Source organism: Bombina bombina, chromosome 7 (genome assembly GCF_027579735.1).
Source record: "Bombina bombina isolate aBomBom1 chromosome 7, aBomBom1.pri, whole genome shotgun sequence".
In the NCBI taxonomy this organism is placed as follows: Eukaryota; Metazoa; Chordata; class Amphibia; order Anura; family Bombinatoridae; genus Bombina; species Bombina bombina.
In genome coordinates this window covers 347,152,711-347,167,296 of record NC_069505.1, presented here as the reverse complement: position 1 = coordinate 347,167,296, position 14,586 = coordinate 347,152,711, and the positions used below count along the sequence as shown (strand labels likewise).

The window sequence follows — 14,586 nt, the reverse complement described above, 5'->3', positions numbered from 1 at the left end:
ATAATATGAATGTGAAAAATTATTAAAATATGTAGTGTGTAATCCAAAATAAATTTATAGTTTCAAAAGAAAATGTATGCTTACCTGATAAATGTATTTCTTTTTCGATATGATGAGTCCACGGATTTCATCCTTACTTGTGGAATATGTCTGCTAGCGTGCTAGGGGTTGCTTGGTCGGTATGGAAGGCACTGGGGCCAATTGTGACTTCTGGCGGTCCTTACTAATAATCGGTAACCGACCAGGAGATTTCTTATGAGCTGTGATGCTCGAGCTCAGTGTGAGGGGAATTCCCTTTTTAATATTCGCCAGAAGGAGAGTCACAATTAGCCCCAGTGCCTTCCATACCGACCAAGCAACCCCTAGCACGTTAGGAGACATAATCCACAAGTAAGGATGAAATCCGTGGACTCATCGTATCTTGAAACAGAAAAGTAATTTATACTTAACCATTATTTACAGTTATTGGTCTTTTTATTTTCATGGATAATAAAAGAATTTCCACAGATTATACGTTGATAATATAGATGTTTTATTGACAAAGACAGCTGGGGTCTAGGACAATATTCAGAATTAAAAACACCAATTATTTTATATATTTCATATTTAGACATATATATCTGTTTGGTTACACAATTTAATAGTATAGTTTTATATAAATTTAAGAACAACTCTTCCATTACAAGAGGAGTCAACAATACACTGGAAAGAAATACATTGTCGGCACCCTTGGCAACAAGAGAGATTTTCTGTAATTGAATTAATGTGAAAATTGAATTAAATAGGGGTAATGTCAGGCTCTTGCGGATATCAATTTACTTAAACCGCTGAAGTAGGATCGCTCTCTTTCACTCATCACCTCAAAATGCAGAGGCTGTCGGCAAAAGTTACATTCAGCTGAAGAATGTGGTTTGAGGTCCAGGTTAACACTCTTCCAGGTGATGAGCAACTTTTCTGTTAGGGGAAGAACACAAATTATTAAACCAAGAAATTCAAATTGGAAGAAAAAAAAAAAAAATTAGTTTGCTAATTTGGCACCCTAACGAATAAAATACTTTTAAAAAAGTGACATAGAAGTAAAAATTTAACTTTTTTGTTCGGACAGAGCAGGCAATTTTCAGTTTTCTCCCCATGACGTTTTTAATGGGTGCACCACCTGGCTGATTTTACTTGACCACTTAGGTTATTTTAGCTTATTATTGGCTAAAATTTTAGTCAATGTTAAAGGGACATTCAAGTCAAAATTTAACTTTCATGATTCAGATAAGAAATGCAATTTTAAACAACTTTCCAATTTACTTTTATCATCACATTTGCTTTGTTCTCTTGGTAATTCTTTGTTGAAAGCTAAACCTAGGTAGGCTCATATGCTAATTTCTAAGCCCTTGAAGGTCACTTCTTATCTCAGTGAATTTTGACAGTTTCCCAGCTAGACAGTGCTAGTTCATGTGTGCCATATAGAACATTGTGATCACTCTTGTGGGGTTACCTATGAGTCAGCACTGATTGGCTATAATGTAAGTCTGTCAAAAGAACTGAAATAAGGGGTCAGTCTGCAGAGGCTTAGATACAAGGATATAACAGAGGTAAAAAAATATATTAACCCCTTCGCTACGGGGACTTTCTTTTTCCCAAAATATACTGTTAAAATACTTGTAGATCTTTTGCAATGCAGTGAGTAAAGAGACATGAAACCCAAAAGATTTTTCTTTCATAATTCAAATAGAAGTAAATTGGAATTTTTTTGTTTTTTAAATGGCATTTCCTATTGTTAAAATGATGGTAGGTAGCAAGTACCAGCAATCTGAACTATATGGCAGCAGTATCGAAAGAATGCTTTTCCACACTTGACGGCAGCAGTGTCTTCACAATATATACATTTATAAAAAGAAGGCATTCTTAGAAACTGCTGTCATGTAGTGCACCAGACCCGTGCTCGCTCCTGAGGTACCAAACTACAAAACAAAGGAAAACAAGAGAAAGAAGAAAATTTGACAAAAGAATGAAATTATAATGTATATGTATAAATGTAAAAAGTTTCCTTTTGAATCATGATAGAAATTTTTTGGGTGTCATGCCCTGTAAGATGGTGTGTGTATATATATATATATATATATATATATATATATATATATATATATATATATATATATATATATCTCTATATCTATAAAGATTTATGTCCCTCTACATAACTACATGCAGAGGTAGCTTAAACATAGACCTGCAAATGCAGAATTAATCGTTGAATTACCCCCGTTTATAAAACAATGACTTCCTGATGGTAATGTGCTATGGACAATAAAAACACAGACTGAGAAGCCATTATACAAAACGGTAAGAATAAAGAATTTCTAAATCTGTATGTCCTCAGACTACATCTGAGTTTTAGTTGCAAGATATGATTGAAGTCTAATTTTTTTTTAATTAACATTGTTCATGCAAAACAATTTACAAATCTATAAATACGAGTTAGTAACCTACCCAAGAAATAAGTCATCATCTGAGGAGTATGGTGAGGGGTGGGAGCAATCCTCAGAAGTTCTTCGCCACGTGGAACTGTTGGGTAATTAATTGCTTGTACATAGATGTTGTAATTAGTCATCATCTTGTCACAAATCTCAGTGTTTTTGGCAGCATCTGATACCTGTGACAGAGAATAGATACACAAATCAGCAAGAGTTCCGCTAATTATTTACAAAGCTACAAACGTAGGACATCTCTTATTCTTGTTGAACAATCTGCTCAGCTGAAAGATTTTAATTCAACTAACTTTTATTTATACTATTTCAAATTCAAAGGTCATTTTTATTATGTACATAAAATGTTCCATTTGCATTTAAACAGGTCAAAATAAAAGGGACATCATTTCAGGGACCCTTGGTATGAATTAACTTTTCTGTTTTTATTTTTTGAAAGGGACATGATATCCAAATGTTGAAGCATCTGAAGGTGATGCAGCATAGCTGTTAAAAGCTGACTGGAAAATATCACTTGATCTCTATGTAAAAAGGAAGATATTTTACTTAAAAAATTCCTCAGCCGCCACATCCAATTGTAAAGGGACTATAAGCAGCCAATCAGAATGCTAGTCCCAGGATTTGCAAGAGAGCGTGAATCTGGCATGTGCAGGCACAGTCATGTTATTTTACTATTGAGTTTATAAAATGTTTGCTATGAAATCTCACAAGACTTCATAGAAATCTCATGAGATCACAGCAAAAAGTCAATAAAATTTGTATTATTATAAAAAAGTAAGAGAGAGAGTTAAAGGTACATTCTTCTGGTTATTTAAAAGTTCTAACACTTGGTATTAAAATTTAAAAATACAGATACGTGCACAGTAAAAAGGGTCTCCCATTATCTGTTTTTACTTTAGTACAAGTAGCCTATTACAACAGTGCTGGATATAAAGAAATGTAAAGATTCATCCTATTGTAGTGTCATGATATAAATGGCCCTTGCAGTGTCCGCCACAACCTTAGTATATATTTTCTTTCTGATTAAATAATAGGAATAAAGCCTGAGAGAAATACTGGATGTGTATCTACATAATAACACCCAGCTCTATACAAAGACACAGTAGTGACACTGGCACATGCGTATAGCAAGACAAGGGTCAGTGGTATCTGCATCAGCATAATAATAGCCAGACAAGGGCTGGTAATAGAATCAGTGGTATCTGCATCAGTATAATGACACCCAGCACTATATAATGACACAGTAGTGACACTGGCACATGTGTATAGCCAGAGGAGAGCTGGTTATAGAATCAGTGGTATCTGCATCAGTATAATAACACCCAGCACTATATAATGACACAGTAGTGACACTGGCACATGGATATAGCCAGAGGAGGTCTGGTTATAGAATCAGTGGTATCTGCATCAGTATAATAGCACCCAGCACTATATAATGACACAGTAGTGACACTGGTACATGGGTATAGACAGAGGAGGGCTGGTTATAGGATCAGTGGTATCTGCATCAGTATAATAACACCCAGCACTATATAATGACACAGTAGTGACACTGGCACATGGGTATAGCCAGAGGAGGGCTGGTTATAGAATCAGTGGTATCTGCATCAGTATAATAGCACCCAGCACTATATAATGACACAGTAGTGACACTGGCACATGGGTATAGCCAGAGGAGGGCTGGTTATAGGATCAGTGGTATCTGCATCAGTATAATAGCACCCAGCACTATATAATGACACAGTAGTGACACTGGTACATGGGTATAGACAGAGGAGGGCTGGTTATAGGATCAGTGGTATCTGCATCAGTATAATAACACCCAGCACTATATAATGACACAGTAGTGACACTGGCACATGGGTATAGCCAGAGGAGGGCTGGTTATAGGATCAGTGGTATCTGCATCAGTATAATAACACCCAGCGCTATATAATGACACAGTAGTGACACTGCCACATGGGTATAGCTAGAGGAGGGCTGGTTATAGGGTCAGTGGTATCTGCATCAGTACAATAACACCCAGCACTATATAATGACACAGTAGTGACACTGGCACATGGGTATAGCCAGACAAGGGCTGGTTATAGGATCAGTGGTATCTGCATCAGTACAATAACACCCAGCACTATATAATGACACAGTAGTGACACTGGCACATGGGTATAGCCAGAGGAGGGCTGGTTATAGGATCAGTGGTATCTGCATCAGTATAATAGCACCCAGCGCTATATAATGACACAGTAGTGACACTGGCACATGGGTATAGCCAGAGGAGGGCTGGTTATAGGGTCAGTGGTATCTGCATCAGTATAATGACACAGTAGTGACACTGGCACATGGGTATAGCCAGAGGAGGGCTGGTTATAGGATCAGTGGTATCTGCATCAGTATAATAATACCCAGCACTATATAATGACACAGTAGTGACACTGGCTCATGGGTATAGTCAGAGGAGGGCTGGTTATAGGGTCAGTGGTATCTGCATCAGTATAATAACTCCCAGCACTATATAATGACACAGTAGTGACACTGGCACATGGGTATAGTCAGAGGAGGGCTGGTTATAGGGTCAGTGGTATCTGCATCAGTATAATGACACAGTAGTGACACTGGCACATGGATATAGCCAGAGGAGGCTGGTTATAGGATCAGTGGTATCTGCATCAGTATAATAACACCAGCGCTATATAATGACACAGTAGTAACACTAGCTCATGGGTATAGTCAGAGGAGGGCTGGTTATAGAATCAGTGGTATCTGCATCAGTATAATAACACCCAGCACTATATAATGACACAGTAGTGACACTGGCACATGGGTATAGCCAGAGGAGGGGTGGTTATAGGATCAGTGGTATCTGCATCAGTATAATAACACCCAGCACTATATAATGACACAGTAGTGACACTGGCACATGGGTATAGTCAGAGGAGGGGTGGTTATAGGATCAGTGGTATCTGCATCAGTATAATAACACCAAGCACTATATAATAACACAGTAGTGACACTGGCACATGGGTATAGCCAGAGGAGGGGTGGTTATAGGATCAGTGGTATCTGCATCAGTATAATAACACCTAGCACTATATAATGACACAGTAGTGATACTGGCTCATGGGTATAGCCAGAGGAGGGGTGGTTATAGGATGAGTGGTATCTGAATCAGTATAATAACACCCAGCACTATATAATAACACAGTAGTGACACTGGCACATGGGTATAGCCAGAGGAGGGGTGGTTATAGGATGAGTGGTATCTGAATCAGTATAATAACACCCAGCACTATATAATGACATAGTAGTGACACTGGCACATGGGTATAGCTAGAGGAGGGCTGGTTATAGGATCACTGGTATCTGCATCAGTATAATAACACCCAGCACTATATAATGACACAGTAGTGACACTGGCACATGGGTATAGCCAGAGGAGGGCTGGTTATAGGATCAGTGGTATCTGCATCAGTATAATAACACCAAGCACTATATAATGTTTTTAATTTTAAATGTACCTTGGTGTCCTTCACTAAGGTCTGTACTTTGGAAAATGTCCGGCCACAGCCTTTGTCTGTGCCTATCCCTGCCCCTCCCTATACTTTCTACATTACATCTTGTTGACCTTGTTAAGTTTGTTCAATTTTTAAATTAAAAAAAAAATTTCACTGCTAGAAAAAGGGATCTGAAACCTAGCATTTTACCTTCAAATCTGCACGTACTTGAGAGGAGAATTGAAGAGCAATTATAGCATTTGGGGTTGTGTTAATCCAGTTTGACAAAATCAATAATCAAATATAATCCTGTTCTGGCCTACTAGTGTTGGGAACAGTAGAACGAATTTGTGAAATTGACTAAGAAGCAAGTTGTGAACTTGGGCTGCCAAGTAAAATTCATATCATGTAGTTTTCATATAAAGAAATTGTTCATGTTTAAACTACTTTGGAGAAAAGTAGGAATAGGTCATTGTACACACTTATAACTGACATAGGTGTTTAGCTAGCATGTTTCATTGTAGCATTCATAAATGCTAGATTGAATGATTGCATTCAAAGAAAAGATTAATCTGACAAAAACAATTGTAGGTGTAATTTGTATAATTTCATTAGCCGTTTAAAATATTGACAAAATAAGCGTAAAGTTTTAGTGTCTATAAAACAATGGGAACTGCCATATTATAACTTAGGTTACCTTCTCTGCTGTGGCCAGTTAGAGACAGTTATAAATAGGTCGCTAGAGAGTGTTCAGTCAATGACCGTGTGGAATATAAAAGTGTTCTGCAGTTCCATTTCTAACAGGAACTGAGAAAACTCACAATTTCAGAATAGTATTACAGGAAAGGGGGACAAAATAAATAATGAATGTATATTGCAGAGTTTTTTTTTTATTTATACAGTTTATCATTTTATATTTCCATCTCAAATTGTTTAATGTCACTTTAAGTACAATGAGCCTTCAGATCAATTTAGTTTTCACTGAATGTATCACATAATATCAGGCATGGGCATATTGAAATAATCAGAGATCTTGGCTTTTAAAGGACGATAGCACCACTACATGTTATATACATTGCTAGCAGTCAAGTAGCTAATCTGGGATAAATAGGTAACTAGAGAACGGAGGTCAGGTGAGACCAAAACATCTCAATAACCCTCCAAATACCACTGTTGTTCCCCCAGAGAGGCTGATCAAGTGGATATTTTAATCCAAGCAGCAGTTTTTTTTAATCCCTTGGCTGCCAAATAGAGCAGTAATGGATTACATGGTCTTGTTATGTAGCCCTATCATACCCAAAGGATTATTGTGCTTGCAGTTTTTCTCATGTTATTGAATTGCATTTGAGAGGCAGTGACATATTTTCCTGTCCATATTGTCCATTATTTCCTCCTGCTTGTGCTCCTTTCCCTTAAATCTAGGAAGGAACTGAGGGTGAGGAAGAAAAGACACCATGCACAACGCTAAACAAGCAATTCATCTACGTGATAAAAGCTGCAAGCACATGGTCCCATTGGCAACTAACGGAATAAATGTAAAGGAGAAAAGATATACATACATAAATAATATATACAGAGTGTATGTGTGTGTGTATATGTATGTATGTATGTATGTATGTATGTATGTATGTATGTATGTATGTATGTATGTATATATATATATATATATATATATATATATATATATATATATATATATATATATGTGTGGTGTGATGGAGATATATATGTGCTTGTGTATAAATTAATTTATAAATGCATTTCAAAAATACATTCAAACATTTCTGCACTTACTCTAATTGGGATAATATGACTTGGGCAATGAACCACCGGTAGACCTGCGTCCATTAACATTTGTCTCAGTAACTTGACGTTCCGCTGATGCTGACGACGAAGAGCTTGTCCTTCTTCACTCTTCAAGACTTTTACTGACGTAATGGCGCCGGAAAGCAGCATAGGCGGTAAGGAAGTAGTGAAGATAAAACCAGCAGCATAAGACCGAACGGTGTCTATAAGGGCGTTAGTGCTAGCGACATATCCACCAACACATCCAAAAGCTTTTCCTATAATGAAGAAATAATTCTTATAGAACCTCAATAGACAAGATGCATCTTATGCTACAGTTTTCACATATTAAGAATCAGCATAACATTAAATTGTTTGGAAACAAGAATTTCAGATTTAATAGCTCTTATGTATTTAATAGCTCTTACTGTCCACGTGACATTTAAACAGAGCCACCCTTTACCTCCAGTAAGCTCTGTAACTGGACACTATAATCAGTACTGGTTACAAATATCTAAAATCATTTCCATAAACAAGATCTCGATCTGAAGACGGTGGCTACATTTTTCTTTCCAGTACAACTCTGTCCTTGACCAGTAGATGCATTGATTAAAATCAGAATGAACAATATTGAGAAGGAGAATATGAAAACTTTAAAATATATCCATTTAAAGGGACATAATACTCATTTTCTTGTTGGCTTTTTACAGTTATGCTTTCAAGTGATTTAGCATATATCACCTGAACATCTCTATGTAAAAAAGGAAGATATTTTACCTCAAAATTTCTTCAGCTCAACAGAGTAAGTGCTGTGTAAACAGTTATACTTCAGCTGCTGTAAAGTTGCAAAAAAACAAAAAAAATAGCCAATCAGCAACAGTAGTGCTGAGATAATGCTTTGCCTTTGCTGTGATCTCATGAGATTTCATAGAACTTAGTTTAACTGAATCGGAAAATAACATGACTGTGCCTGCACATGACAGATGCACACTCTCTAGCTTGTCCTAAAACAAGTATCCTGACTGGCTGCTTAAAGTATCTTTACAGAGGGGTGTGAGCATATTTGAAGGAAAATATCTTCCTTTTTTACATAGAGATGTTCAGGTGATATTTTATAGTCAGCTTTTTACAGCTATGTTGCATCACTTTCATGTGCTTCAACATTTAGGTATCATGTCCCTTTAAAAAAAATAAAAACAAAAAAGTTAATTCATACCAAGGGTCCCTGAAATTATGTCCATTTTATCCATAACTCCATCTCGATCTCCTATTCCACCACCTCGTGCACCGTATAACCCAACCGCATGTACTTCGTCAACAAATGTAATCGCACCATATTCATGGGCCACATCACACATTTCTTCCAAAGGACAAACAGCACCTATAAAAGATTTGTTACAAGAGGTTTACATTGGTATCATAACATTTTATTTAGTCATATGTATATTGTATGTATATACTGTCATATATATTTGAATAATAGAATAAAGAAACCTAAAACCCCAAATTATTCTGTCATTCTTTAGATTATTATTATACTTTATTTATTATGCGCCAACATATTCCGCAGCGCTGTCCATGGATACAATTCATTTAAGTAATACAATACAAGACTTGTAAAATACAGGACAAATTTTACAAACACATACAGGAGGGATTGAGGGCCCTATTCCCGTGGGAACTTACAATCTAGAAGGGTAGGAGGTTGAGAAACAGGAGGTGAGGACTGCAAGATTGAGAAGCATGTTAATACAGAGTTAGATGAGGGAAATGTTAGGCAAGTGAAATTAATTTATTATTGAGTTGGGTGGTAGGCTTCTCTGATAAAGCAAACAATGTTAAATAACTTTCCAATTGACTTCTGTTATCAAATGGGCTTCCTTCTCTTGGTATCCTTTGCTGAAGGAGCATCAATGTAATACTGAGACCCTACTGCACACATCTGGTGAGCCAATAACACTACTGGAAGCTAGCTGGTAATTGGCGGCTACACAGGTGCCTCACCAGATGTGTTCAGTAAGGTCTCAGTAGTATATTGCTATTCTAGAGCAAACATTAACAAAGTGTGCGGTGTTCTTCCCCAGGACCATTTAATAGGGCACCACCCAGCTGATTTTATATTAAGCTGAAATGATCTAATACTAAAATGTTTTAAATGTCTGTAGCTCAATTTTTTTATTAAATAATTGTATGTGATAGTATGCAATTATTTGTGCTTTGTATTATAATATTACAAAAGTATTACACTTCCCCCCAGCTGGCTACTTCATAATGGCACCCGGCTGGAAAACAGTTTTCTTTTTGCATTTAAAAGGGAAAGTCTAGTCAAAATTAAAGTGAATGTAAATTTTAATAAATAAGTGGCTGTTTTTAAAAATACGTTCATTAAACTTTACATTGAAGCATTTTTTTTTTTTTATTATTTTTTTTTAAATACTTACCTTTTTCTTTAAGAAACCCAGACCGGCGATACTCCGCCCACAGCTCTTCTGTACTTAGAATATTGATGACTAATCTGGCTTCCTCCAATCACCTTGGGATGTACGCCATGATTGGAGGAAGCCGGCTTTGTCATTGTTGTGCCAAGTACAGCAGGAGCTGCGGGCAGAGTATCGCCAGTCTGCGTTTCCTAAAGAAAAAGGTAAGTATTTTTAAAAACACTTCAATGTAAAGTTTAATGAATGAAAGTGCCCCTGTTTTTAATAGTATTTTTTTAAAAACCGGATACTTATTCATTAAAATTTACATTCACTTTAAACTTTCATGATTCAGATAGGGTATGTAATTTTAAACAACTTTCCAATTTACGTTTATCATTAAATTTGCTTTGTTCTGTTGGTACTGTTTATTGAAAGCTAAGCCTAGCTGGACACATATGCTAATTTCAAAGCCCTTGAAGGCTGACACTAATCTTAGTGCATTTTTACAGGTTTTCACAGCTAGACAGCCCTAGTTCATGTGTGTCATATAGATAAAGATTGTGCTCACTCCTGTGGAGTTATTTATGAGCCAGCACTGATTGGCTAAAATGCAAGTCTGTCAAAAGAACTGAAATAAGGGGGCAGTGTGCAGAGGCTTAGATACAAGGTAATCACAGAGGTAAAAAGCATATTAATATAACAGTGTTGGTTATGCAAAAATGGGGAATGGGTAATAAAGAAATTATCTAAATTTTTAAACAAACAAAAATTCTAGAGTAGACTGTCTATTTAAAGCCCAATAGGAAATTAACTTCTGTGCATGTCCTATCCCTAGAAACAGACTGCTTACAAAAACCAGTTAAAATGCCATTTCTTGATAGCAACAAAAAAGAAAAAAAAACAAAACAAGAAGAGTAAAATGTTCCTTTCAATTACATGAACAACATTAAACACCATTTTAACTTTAAGATATAAAATATACTAGTAAGTAACGTTTATGCTGTAAATAAGAACTTACCATCCATGGAATGGACAGTCTCGAAGGCTACAATCTTCGGAATGGATGGATCCGAGTTCTTAAGCAGCTCCCGAAGGTGCCCAACATCATTGTGACGAAATACATACTTCGGCACTCTGCTGTTCCGTATGCCCTGGATCATTGAAGCATGGTTTCCAGCATCAGAGTATATCTCACAGCCTACAAATAAATAAATGGTTATGCCAATTCAGAGGCAGTTTGTGTTAATACATTTAAAGTTTTATTGACTTTAACACCAGTAAAACTAATTTCACAATCTATAAAGATTGGATTTTTACATTATTTCTATTATTCTGCAACTCTAAAACATAAAATGTTATCTCCATGTTTTTTTTTTTGCTATTTGTAGAGTTCAAAAGGAAAACTAAAGTTTTAACTTATATTTTTTTTAAATTAATAAAATAAAAAAAAATAAAAAAAAACTTTTTAGTTTACTTGTATTATTAAAGGGATATTAAACACTGATATGTTAATATAAAATGATAAACTGTGTATATAAAAACAACTCTGCAATACACTTTCATTAATTATTTTGTCCCCTTTTCCGGTAATTCCATTCTGAAATTGTGAGCTTTTCAGTTCCTGTTAGAAATGAAAGTGCACAACATTGTTCTATTCCACACAGCCATTGGCTGCACACTCTAGTGACCTATTTATAACTGTCCCTAATTGGCTACAGCACAGAAGGTAACCTAAGTTACAACATGGCAGCTCCCATTGTTTTATAGACACTAAAACTTTACACTGATTTTGTCAATATTTAAACAACTAATGAAACTTTATAAAATTTATCTACATGTTATCCTCAGACAAATATTTTCTTTGAATGCATCATTCTATCTAGTATTTATTTAGTGTTTACTTTCCCTTTAAATATATTTTATTGTCTTGGTATCTTTAGATGAAGAATAAACCTGGGTAGGCATAAAGGGACAGAAATGTATCTGAGCAAACAATCTATGGAATGCCCTGTGCAACCGATCATAGCTTTTACAAGAAACATTTATGTGAATACCTATGTATAGCAACAAAATACTGAAAATGAACATTTCATTTGTAGCCAAGTTCCGCACATCAATACTTATGGCCTGATAATCTAAAGCTCTGTACTCTGGTGAGATTATCCAAGAAGTTGTCAGAACAATAAGGTCCCGCAAACTATTTTATAAAGGCACATTTTAGCTGGATGAAAATATAATGCAAGGCGTTATCAAGCTTTTTAAACAATAACAATTTTGGTGTAGCCTGTCCCTTTAATTTGCATCATACAAACCACTGCTGACTCTGAAAAGGTGTGGTTTTGAATCGGGACACAACAAATTGAGTGTTAAAGGGACAATGATTCAGATAGAGCATGCAATTGTAAACGACTTTCTGGGTTTTATATTCCTTTAAATAGCTTTAAAACAAACATACATTTTTGTATACTTTTGCAGTGATGTAATTATTTTCTATGTATGTGAAAACTGAATGAACTTTGATGATGCTGTCTGACACCAAAACCAAAAATGCTTATCTACCTTTCTGCTATACATATATTGCACTATTGCACCTTGCATTTAGCGGAGCTTAGCTGTATTTCTTCACATGCTGGAATTTAATGTACAAATATCTCTGATCTCAGCGGCTTACGTAACTTAGCAAAAAATGAAGAGTCATATCTTGCAAATATTTACTCAGTGGCATCGTGTCAAATGCTTCTACAAGACCTACATAAACCATGTGTACAATATTTAAAATTTCAGTCATGTTTTTTACAGAAACACATAAAGGTCAGATTGCTAGGACTTGCAGAGTCATTTATAGCTAGCCATATTTATTCCTATTGGAAACCAACATCCTACTTGTATCTTCTCATGTTAAAGGGACACTGAACCCAAAATTTTTTTTTCGTGATTCAGATAGAGCATGAATTTTTAAGCAACTTTCTAATTGACTCCTATTATCAAATGTTCTTCATTCTCTTGGTATCTTTATTTGAAATGAAAGGATGTAAGTTTAAATGCCGGCCCATTTGTGGTGAACAACCTGGGTTGTCCTTGCTGATTGGTGGATAAATTCATCCACCAATAAAAAACTGCTGTCCAGAGTACTGAACCCAAAAAAAAAAAAAAAAAAAAAGCTTAGATGCCTTATTTTCAAATAAAGATAGCAAGAGAAAAAAGACATTTTGATAATAGTAGTAAATTAGAAAGTTGCTTAAAATTGCATGCTCTATCTGAATCACAAAAGAAAATTTTTTGGGTTCAGTGTCCCTTTAACCTTAAAAGTGATGGTAAATACAGGTAGAAAATGCTTTATCCAAACTGCTTGGGAAAGGAAAAGGTTCGGATTGCGGAATAGTTGGTATTTTGGTATTTTTGCAGTTTGGAGAGGGGATCGGACCAAGTGTGAACAACAATATAATGTAGTTTAGGTAATATTTAAATGTTATAATGCAGCCTTAGATTGGTCATGCGGTCTATCAAGTTCAGTTATTAAATATTTTTTATTTTTTTTAAAAAGATTTTTATGGGACAGACAGCAGAGGTTTAGAGAAGTGAGAAAAATATCTGAATAATTTCTTCAATAAAAACAGCCGTTTTTGGTTCGGACCTGGGTAGCGCTTGCTACATTTAGCCACCAGTCAGCAAGTGATATCCAGGTGCTGAACCGAATATATACATTTTAACAAAATCAATCCTAGATGGGCTATATAAATGGTTCATCTACAAGACACGTGTGCATAGAAAAATCTAGTGTACTTTAGTCAAAATTAAACTTTCATGATTCAGATAGAGCAACTATTTTAAACAACGTTCCAATTTACTTCCATTAACAAAATGTGCAGAGTCTTTTTATAATTACACTTTTTGAGTCAACAGCTTCTACTGAGCATGTGCAAGAATTCACAGAATATACGTATATGCATTTGTGATTGGCTGATGCTGTCACATGATACAGGGGGAGTGGAAATAGACTTAACTTTAAAGGTCTCTGAGGAAGCGTATGTGAAACGCGACCACGTCAGGGGACCGTTGTTATTTTAATTTGCTCACCTGTTGTGGTATTTCAAAAATAATTTAGATTTATTTTAACACTAGTATTGACAAACCTAAATCACCTGGAAAATACTTTAAGGGAAAAGTGTTGGTGCACACAGCATTTGGCGTGTGCCGAGTACTTTATTACCTAAAAATCAAAGCATACTTAAAGGGACACTGAACCCATATTTTTTTCTTTCGTGATTCAGATAGAGCACGCAATTGTAAGCAACTTTCTAATTTACTCCTACAATCAATTTCTCTTCAATTCACCTTGCTATCTTTATTTGAAAAAGAAGGCATCTAAGCTAAAGAGCCAGACAATTTTTGGTTCAGACCCTGGACAAC

The 14,586-nt window shown here is 35.7% G+C and overlaps 1 protein-coding gene across 1 annotated transcript in view; it reads right to left on the bottom strand.

The window, feature by feature from the left end:
- Positions 1–508: 508 nt before the first annotated feature.
- The window catches only part of ALAS1 (5'-aminolevulinate synthase 1), an 82,960-nt gene continuing 68,882 nt past the window's right edge, over positions 509–14,586 (bottom strand). The window contains exons 7-11 of the mRNA XM_053721019.1: positions 11,195–11,374; positions 8,973–9,137; positions 7,766–8,034; positions 2,485–2,647; positions 509–954 (exon numbers count right to left, since the gene is read on the bottom strand). Coding sequence (XP_053576994.1) covers positions 794–954; positions 2,485–2,647; positions 7,766–8,034; positions 8,973–9,137; positions 11,195–11,374 — 938 coding nt within the window. The 3' untranslated portion in view covers positions 509–793. The remainder of the gene's footprint in view (positions 955–2,484; positions 2,648–7,765; positions 8,035–8,972; positions 9,138–11,194; positions 11,375–14,586) is intronic.